This window comes from Coturnix japonica, chromosome 6, assembly GCF_054131305.1.
Source record: "Coturnix japonica strain WE chromosome 6, WE-NBRP24, whole genome shotgun sequence".
NCBI classification, from domain to species: domain Eukaryota; kingdom Metazoa; phylum Chordata; class Aves; order Galliformes; family Phasianidae; genus Coturnix; species Coturnix japonica.
In genome coordinates, this window is record NC_140668.1 from 40,189,263 (window position 1) to 40,204,432 (window position 15,170).

The 15,170-nt window shown below is 41.2% G+C and overlaps 1 protein-coding gene and 1 non-coding gene across 6 annotated transcripts in view; both read left to right on the forward strand.

The window, feature by feature from the left end:
* AP1G1 (adaptor related protein complex 1 subunit gamma 1) overlaps positions 1 to 12,838 on the forward strand; it is a 29,538-nt gene extending 16,700 nt beyond the window's left edge. For 4 of the 5 annotated variants that reach the window (XM_085551294.1, XM_015874252.2, XM_015874251.3 and 1 more), the window contains 14 exons: positions 360 to 415; positions 612 to 725; positions 2,472 to 2,612; positions 3,191 to 3,245; positions 3,821 to 3,943; positions 4,291 to 4,380; positions 4,864 to 4,991; positions 5,591 to 5,695; positions 6,890 to 7,031; positions 7,480 to 7,606; positions 8,089 to 8,184; positions 8,410 to 8,570; positions 9,559 to 9,657; positions 11,579 to 12,838. In XM_085551294.1, the coding sequence (XP_085407420.1) occupies positions 360 to 415; positions 612 to 725; positions 2,472 to 2,612; positions 3,191 to 3,245; positions 3,821 to 3,943; positions 4,291 to 4,380; positions 4,864 to 4,991; positions 5,591 to 5,695; positions 6,890 to 7,031; positions 7,480 to 7,606; positions 8,089 to 8,184; positions 8,410 to 8,570; positions 9,559 to 9,657; positions 11,579 to 11,680 (1,539 nt within the window). In that variant the 3' untranslated portion in view covers positions 11,681 to 12,838. Of the gene's footprint in view, positions 1 to 359; positions 416 to 611; positions 726 to 2,471; positions 2,613 to 3,190; positions 3,246 to 3,820; positions 3,944 to 4,290; positions 4,381 to 4,863; positions 4,992 to 5,590; positions 5,696 to 6,879; positions 7,032 to 7,479; positions 7,607 to 8,088; positions 8,185 to 8,409; positions 8,571 to 9,558; positions 9,658 to 11,578 lie in introns of all 5 variants that reach the window. The other variant, XR_014947603.1, reaches the window with a different exon arrangement.
* On the forward strand, positions 1,202 to 1,288 carry LOC116653992 (small nucleolar RNA SNORD71). The gene has a single exon (XR_004308728.1). It is a non-coding gene; the product is annotated as a small nucleolar RNA SNORD71 (small nucleolar RNA).
* Positions 12,839 to 15,170: the final 2,332 nt, after the last annotated feature.

Sequence of the window (15,170 nt, forward strand, 5' to 3'; positions counted from 1 at the left end):
GCATTTGCGCTTGTCTTCATTAGTTGTAGCCAGAGGCTTTGCCACTATGTTATTAGTGCTGTACTTTCCATTGCATTATAGTGTTACAAGGGGGGTAAGAAAAAAAAAAAGGGAAGAAGAAAACAAGGGAAAAGGTGGGGGAGGGGGTTCAGCAAAACCTTCCTGAGGACTGTTTCTCATTGAGTAAAGGAGAGAGCCCATACAAAGTTTGTCTTAGTTTTCCCGTTGCTTAGTCAGGCCCCAGAGTTCTTTGTTATGCTTTTGGCCAAGAAGCACAGTAGTAATGTTGCCTTTTAAGTCATGTTTAAGCAGTGATGGGGGATTTCTTTGTCACTGATCTTTTGTAACTTTTTCTGCAGGTCTTAGCTATTAACATCCTAGGCCGTTTCCTATTGAACAATGACAAAAATATTAGGTAAGTTGTATGAAGTGTGTTCCATCTATGCTCAGCTTAAGATGTCTAAGAAGCAATGACACAAAGATTATACTAAGTAGGACTTTCCAGGAGAGTGTTCTTTGAAGTATTGTTTTGAAGTGTGGGTAGGTATATTTGTACGTAGAAATCGAATGCTTACCATTAACTATTTTCTTATGATGTATTCTTATCTCAGATATGTGGCTTTGACATCACTGTTGAAAACTGTGCAGACAGACCATAATGCAGTACAGAGACATAGAAGCACAATTGTGGACTGCCTGAAAGATCTGGATGTCTCCATTAAAAGGTAACTTAGATATCAGTGAAAGGGGCGGTCTCTGAAGAGTGAGCAGGACATATGGGAAAATGACAGGAGAACTGGAGAGCTGAAAATGAGACTAGTATTAATGCATCATTTGATTTCTACTTCATGTAAGGTTATAAAGATAATTAAAACATGCAGCTGCTTTCTTTGAGAAGCTGCTTTTACATTTTCCACCTCTTGGATTGGTGGGGGGATAATTTTTTCTGTTTGCCTGAATGTTTCCACAGTGAGTCATCCAGAGATGAGTTGGTGTGCTTAGAAGAGTCAGCCTTCATAAATTAGAGTCCTAATCAAAGCTATTTGGACATCTTGGTGTTACTTTTCCAAGCAAATAAGTAGGGTCATATTGTCCTGAAGCAATGTTAAAATCTTCAATTAATGATTATAGATTGAATTTAGTGCATTTCGTTGATGCCTGTTAAGGAAAACATGCTACAAACAACAGAGCTTCATGTCTGAGTGCTGTTGGAGGATGAAGCCTTTGAGTGATCCATCGGCAGAGCTTGATGTTGCTGTGCTGACACTCGTGCTGCTGACAATGCACTGTTCTCATTGAAGCAATATATTGACTGGATTTTGGAGTCCCCAGACAGCAAGTTTTGAGGTCTGGAACTTGAGAGGAAAAACATAACTGGTTTTGGTTGACTTTTGAAGCATGGCATGTCCTTGTCATCTTAAACGTTGCAATGCAACTTTGGTCTGTGTAGTGTACTTCAGAGTAGCTTTGCCATTTAGTTTAAGTTTATCTGTCAGCTTAATATGATCAAATTGCATTATTAGGAACTTTTTAACAAAATTGAGGCCCGTAATGTGATTGAATGTGAGCAATATATGGGTGGAAGTTTTTGATGCTCTTGAGGGATCTTATTTTATTAGCCTATCTCAGTGATGGACAGAGAATGATGTTCCTGATAAAGCTGTTCCATCCTTTCTATACTTGACGAGTTTGTGTTCTGGGTTACACCAAGTACTCAATTGTAAAGAATAGTCAGAGTTGTTTAGTGAGGCTGCTTTAATGCACCTTAGCATAGCAAATTGATATGGTTTCCCAGAAATGTATTTGAAGACAGTAGTCTTCATTCAGGAAATGTGGAACAGATGGGAGAGTTGTGCTACGATCAACTACTGAAGTGTCAAGTAGAAGGGCCAAAGACTGGCCTCTGATCTTTGTTTATATAGAAAAAGTAATGTCAGATAGCCAGGGCTATGTCCAGTTGTGATGTCAACTTTTGACAGGGAAGGAATGACTTCTGAAAAGAGCACCTCAATAATCCCAAGTTCTGGAAACCTTATGTAGTTTATCTGCCAAGACAACCTTATCAACTCTGATGTGTTTGAGTCTCCAATGGATGGAGAACAAAATGGATTTAAAGATTTCTGAAACTGAAGAAATCTTGTAGCTGGTATAGCTTTCTTATTGCAGTTGTGTCAGACATGACCAATGTGTAACTATGAATACTTGGACCTTAACACAGATGGACTTTGGTTGTTGAAAGATATTTTTAGCCTTAGGATCTCTTGGGTGATTCCTGCAGCTGTACTCCAGTTTATGGTTTTCTGGGGTGGCTGTTTCTTGTCCTAACAAGAAAATGCTGTTGCATTTAATCCTCTGGGAAGAGCCATCCATAATAACATTGCTCTTTTAACCAAAAGGTAAGTGCATGTGAGTAACTGGACTTACTTTACTTCACCAAGAGAATATACTTTGTTTTCTGTCCATTACCCTAGGCGCGCAATGGAACTGAGTTTTGCTCTTGTTAATGGGAACAATGTTCGTGGAATGATGAAGGAGTTGCTGTATTTCCTAGATTCGTGTGAGCCAGAGTTCAAGGCAGACTGTGCATCTGGAATATTCCTTGCAGCAGAAAAGTATGGAATTTGCCATTAATTTTTTTTTCCAGTTATCAAAATCGTGAGCGTTTTTGCCTTGTCTACTCCCTCCCCTCCTCAACACTTAAGGGAGAATGGGTTGATTTGGGGGTTCATTGGTTTTATGCCTGCTGAAGGACAGGACATGCCAGTGCATCAGGGCACACTAATGTTCCCTTGTAGGCAGTCCTCACATCATTAAGACAGTCTAGTTTATTGATTTATGCTGTTCTTTGGAACAGATTTTGTGTTGACATCTTGGCTTTTCACCCCTCGCCTGTTCCATGTGCCCACTCGTGTTCTCCCTGATTACATGTGCAAGTGAGATGATCTGATTAAAGTTGAGCCATTATAATCAATAGGCTGATTTTTAAGTATGTGTGAGCTATGGCTGTGCTTGTATGTTCATTCAACGTTTCAATGTCAGTGTTAGTAACAAAAGGTAAAAGAATTAAGTTTTTTTTATTCTAGGAAAAGGTGGGCCAGGAGGTGATAAAATGGGGAGAAGGTTCTGCTGAATTTGTTTTGTTTTTTGCTGGCATTAAGGCTCATAGTTCTTTAATTCTTATTTTTGTCAGATACGCTCCTTCCAAACGCTGGCACATAGACACAATCATGAGAGTCTTAACAACAGTAAGTAAAATTGCCTCTCTTATATGTGACTTTGTAAAAATTCTTGAATTCTATAGGTAGTTATTTATCACTGATTAGGGGACAGCTGTAAAGTATATCAGTGCAAAACTGAAGTGTTCTTATATAATGACTTAAGGCAGCTAATACGCAAGTAGACTGTGTAGCAGAGTTTTTCTACTGCAGTGACTTCAAAGTCAGGATAACTCGTGCTTTCTGTCATTCCAATATATAGCCCTTTGAGGAGGGAGTGAATGCAGCCTTGAAGTGACTTGCAAGGAAAGCATTAAAACAGTTTATTAAAGTTAATCCAAGCTGAGTTTACTCAGTTTACTCTGGGTATAGCTGAGTGCCCTGGGAGAGTGTACTGTTTTGTACTTCAACAAAGCAAAATCAGCCATGGAGTACTTGAGGATGATAACGTGGTGGTTGTTTTTTTGTTGTTTGTTTGTTTGTTTTGTAAACGTGTATGAATCATGTGGCTTTGTGAAGGATGTCAGCAGCTGCTACGTGTTACCGAGAAGTTGTGTAATGTAACCTAACAACTTCTTTCCTTGAATACATTAATGTTGTTACAGGCAGGAAGTTATGTTCGTGATGATGCTGTTCCCAACCTGATCCAGCTGATAACTAATAGTGTGGAGATGCATGCCTACACTGTGCAGAGACTCTACAAAGCCATCCTTGGTGATTATTCTCAGGTAGTACCTAATACAAGCGGTTTTGGTTTCCTTACTGCACCGCAATAAATATATTTGCTAAACATATCAAGATAAGTCAGCATTATGGTGTCTAGTTCCAGTGGACAGATTGCAGTGAAAACGTTTATTCTTTCCGGACTTGTTCTTCTGATTTTCTCTTAAGGAACTCTTGATCAAACCAAAGAACTCTGTTACTTCTGCTGTAGAGGATTTGCTTGGTTGGAAGCAAGAGTAAGCTGGCTCTGGAAAACAGTGGTAGTTTAGGGTTTTTTGCACAGGAATGCATTTATCTCTGAGGTGTCTGATTTTTTTTTTTTTTTTTTTTTTTTTTTTTACTCTTCTAACAGCAGCCACTGGTGCAAGTGGCCTCCTGGTGCATAGGAGAGTATGGAGATCTTCTGGTGTCTGGTCAGTGTGAAGAAGAGGAGCCTATACAGGTATAACCTGAAAAGGAGCAAGTGTGTACTTGGATGAGGCTAGAGCTGTTTGATGGCTATGTGAGGAGATTGCTTGCAACAGTTAGTAGTGATGTCTATGGTTAGTTAGTAGTGGTGGGCCCAGGAATGGGAACTCTTTTCCGTGCTACTGGCACAGACTATATAAACATACCCAGCTTTGTCTTTGAGGAGTGAGCTACACAGCCTAGCTTGCACAGTGTCAACTGGGGTTTAATCTCTGTGTTTTGATGATAACAGTATTTTTTTCAATATGTGGAACAGGAGCTTTATTGTAAAGTAAAATATTGAAAGACATCTGTCGGTATGTATCCGTTTCATATGCTGCATACATGCTGCACATTCACAAAGTTACTGAGGAGGTAGGAAATGCTCATTAAGCAAGAGAAGCTTTTACAGTATACTATGGAAGGCTTGCTGCAGAGCTTATCTCTGTTTAAGTCTAAACTTCCTGTACCTTTTCAGGTAACAGAGGACGAAGTTCTTGATATTTTAGAAAGTGTTCTGATATCTAATATGTCTGCATCTGTTACACGAGGCTACGCTCTCACTGCCATCATGAAGCTTTCCACAAGGTTCACCTGCACTGTCAAGTGAGTTCTCTTTGATGTTATTCTGCGTAGGACGTTGTAGCATATATTCTGGCATTGGTTGGCTTCAGTAGAACTGTTCATTGGACATGTTCTGTTTCCATGATTAAGAGTAGTCTTATTGGCTTTTACAGTTCTCCTTTGCTTGCAAGCTGAAAAAATTCCACCAATTCACAGTGTTTTGTTTGTGGGTGTCCTCTGCTGTGTGGGCAGTTTATGTCATGATGTCCTTGCTTGAAAGCTTATTAATGAAAAGGAAAATCTTCGCTTTTAGTGGACTCCTTCCATTTTTGTTTTTCTGGGAAGAAAAATAGCCTTATTTTGTATTATGGCTTGACTGTGGGTCATTGAGCTTTGGTGTGGTATACGTTATGGTGATATATTGATCACCTGCTGACTGTTGGGAAGAAACAGGAGCAGCTGAAAAAGTGATATTGCACAGATAATCAAGGAAAGCAGAAGTGACGACCACTTCAAGTCAGTTACATGGTGCACCTCTTGAATGTAGCTCACTTAGTGTCTTCTGGATGACGTGCTAATTTCTTGCTCTTTGCTGCTAATTCCATAGTGTTTTGCTGTTTCTCCTTTCACTTTCCCTGCAGTCGCATTAAGAAGGTAGTTTCCATTTACGGCAGCAGCATTGATGTGGAGCTACAACAGAGGGCAGTGGAATATAATGCACTATTCAAGAAATATGATCACATGAGGTAAGTGCTGATGAGTTGTAGTGTTCTAAAAGACTGATAATCTACACTGGTCTTCAACATAGTACATTACCAAGAGATTAATCTGGATATTCTGGTAAAATTACAGAGGAACTGCAATCGCTCCCTGATCTTAAAACACTTAATAGAACTTCGTATATCCTGTGATAGGTGTTCTGAGATCACAGGCTTGCCCTTCCAAAACACTTTTCCCATTTTGAGTTTGAAGTTAACTGTAGTTTCACTTTCTGGCTGGACTTCATGATTTTTAAGGTCTTTTCCAACATGAGCAATTCTGTGATTTAGGTGTTGAATCTTAAATTTGCTAGCTGAGCAAGTGTCTGCAGGTAGCTTTTGCCATGCTAACCTTACCAGTTGTTAGATTCAAGCTGATCTTAAAAAAACCTTTGGAATAAATGTGCAGAGATCTACTGACTTTTTTTTTTCTTAAGCTGTGTTCTGAGATTGAGGTAATTCTTCTGGTCATGGTGTCCAAAAACTTGGCCCACTGTTGGGATTACTGGCACTGGAAATCTCATTCAGTCCAAAAGATGTTGACAGTGTAACTTGCTCACATTACATGCAGTGCTTTGAGGCTTGATCCATGAGGGTAATGGCCTTTCTTGTATAATAGATCAGTTTTTCCTGTATCACTTGTTTTGTTGTATTGATGTCAGGATTCTGCATCCTGCACCTCTTCACCTCCAGTTTCTGTATCCTTTCAGGAGGGTACTCTTGAGGACCAAACTTACACTTTTTGGAAACTTAAATTTTACTTAGGAGAGCATGGTGGTTTGTTGTTCCAACTTTGTTACCTGTTTCAGCCAATCAGCTGACCTTCTGACTCAACTGAGTATGGAGCAGAGCAGTCAGATATCCATTGAATGCAGTTAATCCACAATTGTTCAGTTATTTAGTCTGCTTTGTTGTCCTAGCCCCACTGTGAAAACTGTTTAGTGCTGGAAGAGAAAAAGGGTATTGTTACACTGTCAGCTGACATTTAATGTACATACACTGGCACCATATGTCGGGGATTGTTTTTGACCACCTGAAGCTGTTATGTAGTCTTACAGTTCCCCTGCAGTGGAGCTGAATGGAAGAGGCAGGTTGCGCTGTGTATATCTTCCCTTGAATGATTATATGCTTGGATTGGGATCCAAGAAGATGGCACAGTATAACTATGTCAGCTTCTTTCAGGCCAGCCCTGCTTGAGAGAATGCCGGTAATGGAGAAAGTCACCACCAATGGCCCTACTGAGATTGTGCAGACCAATGGAGAGACAGAAACACCGGTACAGGAATCCAAACCTCCACACTCTGGATTGCAGCCTGGTAGCCAGGTAATGGAAACTGATCTAACATAAGTTTCCACTGCCTGTCAGCTCAGAGTGCTAACCACTGACTTTTCAACAGTAAGCTGAGGCAGACTCCCTTCCTCTCACTGCCTCTTTGTAAGTTGTGGCCTGATGATCAACTGTGTCACGTTTCTGCTCTGATGGTTCTAGTGCAAAGAACAGATGTATGGAAGAGGTTATTGTTGGGAATGCAAGAGCATGATGGGGTAAATTCATATATCCCCCAACCTGTTTGTCTCTTCAGACTCCATCCTTCTCTTGCCACTGTGGTTCCAAGAAGGTGGAAATTTGATCCCTTGGAAACATAGCCAACCTAACAAACACTCTAATCAGTCAGCAGCTCTTGTCTTTAATTTGAGGGCAAGTGGAATTCATTCCATTTGTAAGGGAAATCAGCAGAAATATGAATATGTAACTTTTATTTTCTCATTAGGCAAATGATTTGTTGGACTTGTTGGGGGGGAATGATATAACACCTGTAATCCCCACTGCACCTACAAGCAAGCCAGCATCTGCTGGTGGGGAGCTCCTTGACCTACTTGGAGACCTCAACCTAACAGGTGAGTAGGCTTCACCTCTTGAAAGTCTATGTAACCTCATTCCTGGGGTGGGTCAGGATGAGCATTAAAGATTCAAGGGCTGGCTTGTTCATCACTATTAAGTCTCTGTTTTCATGATTGTTAATACAGACCCTGACAAGAACATACAGGTGGGTGTCAGGGGATGACGTCAGAGATTGGCACTTAATGTTTAGACAGTGGGTCTTCTGTATTTTCGCATTCCAGCCTGGAATTGCTGTATGAGCCTTTCCAGAGAGAATAAGATTCAAGAAATTACTGCATTTGAATGCCTGCTTGCTCAAGAGAAGCCAGTCCTTGTTGAATAAAAGCTGAGGAGGGACAAATGACAACATAAAAGAACTATTTGTAGTGCTTTACATATAGAAATAGTATGTATTGATATTTGAGCAGCTGAGTTGGTGGAGTAATTACCCTTCATTTTGTGACAGCAAAATCTAATAATTATCCAACATTTCTTGTAGGTTCCCCAGTATCTGCCCCTGCACCCCAGATATCACAGCCTCCATTCCTGCTTGATGGACTGTCATCACAGCCTCTCTTCAATGATATTGCTGCAGGTTAGGGACATCTGAAACCTTAGCTGAAGGTGCCACAGCAGAAGAGGAAACAAGGGGTAGTAACGGAAAGGAAATTTCATTGTGAAGTGTGACACACATTGGAGCAGGAGGGGAGGTTGTTTGATCTACAGAAGAATTTGTGTTCTGGGGTAAAGGATATGAGTTCTGTGATGCTGAGAATGATGTCTAGATTCTCAAGTCTGCTACTTTTTCTGTTTTCTACAGGAATCCCTTCAATTACTGCATACAACAAGAATGGGCTGAAGATTGACTTCAGCTTTGAGAGATCAAATACCAACCCCAGTGTCACTGTAATCACAATACAGGCCTCCAACAGCACAGAGCTGGATATGACAGATTTTGTTTTCCAAGCTGCAGTACCAAAGGTAGAACCATTTAGGGCAACTACAATGACAAGTAGAGGGCCAGCTCCAAGTACTTTAATGTAGACAGATACATGCAGCATGGGTGAGCTGTTAATAGGTTCTTGTTGTGCTTAGTTTAGTCATCACCTTTCAAAACAAAAAGTAAAGGTTACAAGTGGAATGGGCAATTCTCTGATCTGCTTTGATAAAAGCTTATTTGAAAATCACCATTTTCTAGAAAAATTGCTAAACCATGCCCAGGAAAATGTTGAGTCAAAAAAAAACAACAAACAACCAAACAAGACAAAGCTCTCCCTACGTTCTTAGTTTCTAAGAAATATGCTGTACTCTTTGTAGCTATAAATACATGGGAAAAAGAAAATGCTTTGGAAGTATTAGCTGCATATAAAACTTGAAGTGAGTTCCTTCATAGTGATAAAATATTCTCCTTAAAGCAGTTAGTTGTCTCCTCTTGAAAATTAGCTGGAGCACAAAATATGGGAGATAGGTACTACGTAGTTTGTAGTAGAGCAGGATGTTCAAGCAGGATTTGATTGAAATGTCGAAATTTGGGAAAGCATATTCCCTTTCCAGAGTTTCACTCCTGGATATTATTAATGCTCTACCTTTAGTTTGAAAGTTTCGCACCTGCCACAGGAAGAAATGAGGGAGAGAACAGTGCTCCTGAAGTTAAAGATGTGCTGAGCAGTGTTGGCTGTTCCACCTGAGAGTCAAAATTGAAACAGTGCATCACTGCTAATTTTGATAGACCACAGTAAGCCCTCATCCCCTTATATCTGTGCCATCTGGATCTTTGTGTAAAAAGATGGTGGGCAACAAAACATTTTGTCCTTTGCAGATAAGGAATCAAAGAACTGGTTACTTGACTTCCTTGTACCTGTATGTGTATTGTCAGGACTTAATTTCTTCCTGGTCTTAGTGCAAACAAATCAATTAGCTTATATTCATATTTGATTAAGCGTCAACTTGTTTTTATTTTGTTCTTCAGACATTCCAACTGCAGCTTCTGTCTCCTAGCAGCAGTGTCATCCCTGCATTTAACTCGGGGACCATTACGCAGGTCATTAAAGTCCTGAATCCACAAAAGGTGAGTGATTCTGAGAAGAGTTAAAAAGACAGTGCCTGGAAGTTGTGCTTTTAGTGGTAGGGAATTATGTGTGGTAGTGAGAATGTTTTTGCTTAGGGCTAGGAAAATACTGTGTAAGAAAACCTCATAAAAGGCAGGAGGATCAAGGCAAAGATTTTTGCTTTCTGTTTGGTTGTACTTTTAGAACAGACTCCGTGCTTTGCTGCCTCTAATTTGTGGATGTTTGATGCATCAGTATAGTTAAACAAGTTTCTAGATGATCTCTCTAGAGGAGCAGAACCTGGTGTTTGTGGTGTAGAAGTGAAATGGTAAGATGCTTGCTTTTCAGACTTCAGTATGTTGAAAGTTCCTTCTTGCTGTCTGCAGGGGACACTTCTTGAAAGTTGATTAAACAGACTGATGTGCAAGTTTGAGAAATGAAATTCTTAAATCTTAGCCAAAGATTTCACTGAAATAGCAGTCTTCTAGTGTGCAGTTCCCATGACCTCCCCTTGTCTCTATACAGTATACTCCTCTCTGGCTCTAGTAAGGCACGTGGGTTATTATTCTTTCTTATATAAATCTGGTATGAATTTCCACGTGGATTCTGGAGAAGATATTAAAATTATTGTATAAACATTGAGGGGTTTAGAAGCTTTCCTGTAATGTGCCAGAAGTCGGAATGTATCCTTCTCGTATGGGCTGTATAAGCTGAAATATGCATTCCTGTTGGGACTTCAGTCTCCTGTGAATCCTTGAGAATAGTGGTGCAAGCTAGTTCTTTGCTGCCCTCTGCTGTTACCCACTGTTTTATACCTCTTCCATGTGTGTAATGCTTACTGTCCTTTAGCTTGCTGTTGACTGCAAGTGCAGCTTCACAAGAGTCCTGTGCGTGAGATAATTTAAGTTACTTCAAATATTCTGAATGAAACGCCTCAACTTTATTGTTTAGGAGGTAGCTCTTTGTCTTTTCAGTGTTGAAAAAGCTGTTCACATGGTTGTGGATTGTCATTATGCTGTTGTTGGGCTGAAACTAATGGTGAAGATGGGGAGAGTTGTAGTGATCAGACTGAAAGATCTTAGAATTTAACTCTTCAGAGTAGGTGAACAAAGTTATACTCTTACAGTGACCAGTGCACTCTACACAATGGCCAGTTAACCAGAACAGTACCAAATATAACTTCTTTAGCTAGAGGCTGATTGGAGCTGTTTATGTTCTCCTTTCATCTCTTTTGTTATTCTTTTTACATATTCTCATATAGACTTTTTGGGGGGCACTGAAGGGAACAGAAAACCTGGAACATGCTGTGCTCTGGCAAATACTAAGATCCTCCTAGTATCTGGGTGGCGGCCAAGCAACAGTGTGTAAAGCAGTCTCTGAGCTGTTCTGTCATTTAGCCACTATATTCTTAGAGATGATATCTCTAGTCTTTCTTGGGCTATTTCATCCAGTGCTACTGAGCTATGCAATTTTCCAGACCGTTTCTTCTGAGTCAGCAGCATAGGAAATAATATCTTTCTCCATGTAAGCCTAAGTGCAGTGTAGCAAAGTCAGATCTGTCTCCTGCTTTCTTCCATGGTTAATTGGGACTGCAAGACAGTTACTCTTATATTTAAGGACCTTGGTGTTAATGAGAGCAGGGCCAGTGCAGAGAGAGAGATGAGTAGAATCAGTGCTTTAGTTTTTCTGAGAAAGTTTTTACTCAACTGAGAGAACCACAGAGAACTACAGTGGGAAAGCAGCATCCTGCCAGATTAAGCACTTATCTGCGGTGTCATAGCTTACTCTACACATACTTCCTGCAAGCTTTTGTGGTGAGGAAGGATTTGTGGTTTATTTTTTCAGGAGATGTGGGACAGGGAGCTGGACTTGGGGAAATCTGCTGACCTTTGTTGAAGACCTGAATTTGTGTGTGTTTGTTTGTTTCCTTTTCTCTTGTAGCAACAACTACGTATGCGGATCAAGTTGACATATAATCACAAGGGCTCAGCAATGCAGGATCTAGCAGAAGTCAACAACTTCCCCCCTCAGTCTTGGCAGTGAGGCTCTGGCACCATTCTTATTCTCACCCCACCCAATCAAAAGAACTCTGGGAAGAAGGTTGTGATCCTTGGCAGTCCCCTAAACTGCACCATGGGCATGGGGAACAGATGAGACCTGCTGATGAGGAGGAATTTTCCTGAAGTGATTGCTGACTTTGAAGCATATCTGTTAAGACTAATCTCCTCTCCTCCGCTGATGAGGCTGGTGGCTTGTGGAGGCTATTCTGCACTCCCTCACACATGCATTCACAGCCAGAAGCAACATTCCCTCCCTTCCCTGCCTCTTTACCCCCAAAGAAAAACAGCCTGGTTGGAAGAGAAGTCTGGAATTTCTTGCAGGGAAACTTCCTTTCTCTGCAGCAAGTGAACAACTGCCCCTTCTTTCTGCTGTCTTTTTTTTTTTTTTTTTTTTTCCTTTCCCCTGGGATGGTCAAGGTGTGTTTTCATACATTACTGGCTGGATTATCTTCAGGCACTTTCAGCTGGGGCTCAGAATGGGAACTTGGGGGATTTTAGGTCGCCTTGCCTCTTTCTTACTGTATCCCCTGTGTGTAATGGAGCTGGAGGCTTTTTTGGCCTGTTCAGTGCGTTACTGTATACACACATCTCTTAGTTATGTGAAATGTACCAAGAGCAAGACAGGCCATGGGACTTCATCTACAAACCCGGGACAGTGCAGGAAAGAGGTGCCAGTGAGGCTGATAAAATTGCATTGGTGCTGTTCTTGGAAATGAAGACTTTACACTTGAATTTTCTTTCTTTCCATCAGTGGCTGCAGCCATACAGATTCAGTCTTCTGTAGCTTCCCCAGAAAGTATGGTGATGTATAAGAGATGTAGCGATGTAAGGAGCAGCTGGTTTTCTACCACGGTTAATTTCAAAGCCTTTTGACCCATTAGTTGTGGCTTATGGTAAGAAAGGACACATTCAATTTTGTAGATCAGTCTTTGAGCGTAAGCTCTGTTGCCTGCTGGGAGACTCATCGAAGACTCATCGACAACTGCAGAGTTGTTCTCAGTTATTCCAGACTTTCTCCCCAGTTTAATTTCCAGAGCCTGTTGTAGATTCCCCGGATTCCATTTGATTTACTTCTGACTGGGATATTTGTGTTGTATCTGTAACATTGGCACTGAAATAAAGACCATGCGGTTTAAAGAGACCTTCTCCCACTTTGTTCCTTAATTCATCCTTGTAGTTGGCTGCTTGCTCCCCTTGTAGAGAAATCTGTTTATTAAGGTGCAGACTGAGAGTGGAACTAAACTGTTTTTTGAAAGAAAGCCAATTATTTGGGTATTTGAATTAAAAGATGTTAGGTTCAGTACTCTTCTAAGCTGTATCCAGTTATGCTCCCTAGTGTCAACTGTTGTTGAGGTAGTAGAGTTCCATGAATTTTCATGGAGGTGATGTATAGGATATAAAGCACAGTGACAAAACCATTCAGGTGTTCACCCTTCAGGGAGAAAAAGACAGACCTTAAGTCTTCATTCATTAGTGTGCTGGTAAGTGGAAGGTACCCAGCTCCCAGCTGCAAAGCTTTCTCCAAAGTAACAAATGGCACATCTGTTTCTGCTCTGTTTCTGTTGCAGAGCCGTATGGTGATCGTTTTGTGCTCTGGCAGCCTTTGTTTCCAAAAGTATTAATGCTAATTTCCAGTCATTGGTGGCAGTATTGCGGGAATGGTGTACAGTGTGTTTAAGGAAAATGAAAGATTTATTTTGCCCTTGAATCCATAGCAAGAGGTCACTAACGGTTGTTGTGTCTGCTTTGGTTTTAACCACAGTAAATAGATAATATATTGTAGGACTGACTTTATTCATTGGTATGTCCAATGGAATAAGTTTAGCTCCTCTTGGAAGGCCTTTTTGCTGCTTTGTTGAGAACCCTGGGTTGAGCCAAAGAGTATCGTTATTCCGTTGAAACTGGCACCATTATAGAGTTATTAAAAACTAGCAAGAATGTGCGACTTCTTTGAAACTGTGAGTTGTTGCAGTGTCTTGGTTGGGCTAACACTGCCTCAGATAGAAGCATCATGATCCAGACAGTCTTGCAGAAAACAGCTGAATCAAAGCCTTTCTCTGGATGCTGAGCATTTACTTTTGCTTTTACTGCAGCTGTGACTTACTTGACACAATTGGCTTAAACTCCGTAGTGGTGAGTGTGTTTAAATGTAGTCCCCAGTGGGCTCTGAGGGTGTCCTGGGTATCAAGCTAACAGGAAGTTTTTGCCTTAGTTCCTTAAAACCCTGTAAGGTGTCATTCTTCTCAGAACTGTATGTGGTATTGGAAGCTGGTGCACCTTAGTCTCCATTCCTTCTTACTGAGAAGAGCACTTGCTGGAGGATTAGATGGGGAGAAAGAAGTAAATGGTCCCTCACCCAGCCAGTTTATTGCAGCATAGCTGGAAACAACTGACCTTGTCCCTCTTACATTTGTTTTCTTTCCTACAGAGCAGGTGGATTTTGTTGCTGATCTCTGACAAGCTTTCAGAGCAAATTCCTTCTCTGCACTTGGATCCTCCAGCCACCTTTACACATAAGCATTCTGTCTTTCGGCAAATACACACTCATATTCCTGGGTCAAGCTTGGGGAGATGGTACGTGTACCTGAAAGGCATTCAGCTTGAAGCTGTCTCTTGGTCATAAAGTACTTTGCAGCTGAATGTTCCTGTTGTCCTTGGGGCTCTCTACCTTCCCTTTCTTAAGAGACTGAGTGCTAACATTACCTCCAGAAAGAAGGCCAGGTTACACGTTTCCTTATTTGCAATGCTAGATACTATTGCTTGCTCCTTTTCCCTAGGTACATCTCTTAACCTTCATGCTGCTGCTTTGTAATGCTGGAGAATACTCACTTGATGCTTCAGAAAGCGCTCTAGGTGCAAGGTGAGCCTTTATTCCACTGGTGGGATGCAACAATTCAGGTCTGATCAGTGGTTTTCTTCTTTCAGTGTAAAGGGGATGGACATAAAAGAAGCAAGATGCAGACTTTGTGGCTAACATTCGTAATGTGGGCTCTGCAGGATGGAGCTTGGAGAGATTGTCTGCTTTGGTCTATTTGTTTTCTAAGCAAATGAATTAGTGGGCTGTAGTTCTCCAGGAGTGAGGGAAGACATGGGAAGGTCCTAAGGTTTAGTTTAGTCTATTTTTGGTGGGTGGCCTCGAACATTTTGAAGCAATAGCAGTGAGGGAACTGCTGCCCATACAGTACCTGGGATAGACTCTGAAGCAGCTGGGAAAGGTGACCGAGTCCTTTCCCCAGCCCTGATACTGGCTGCGAGATGGAGCAGCAAAGATGGCTTTTTTTTCTTGTGGGGGTGGAGGGGAGTGATTCTGGTGGTGCACTTTGTGTTCGTTTTCTGCTTGGGGGCCGTGAAGGAAGGACCTACTGCACTGCTCCCTTCTGAACTTTTCCTTTTTTCCTGTTCGTTCCTTTTCCTTTCCTATGTTGTACTACTCATTTTGTATAGAGCACCATCCCACCTCTTTGACAGTGTAA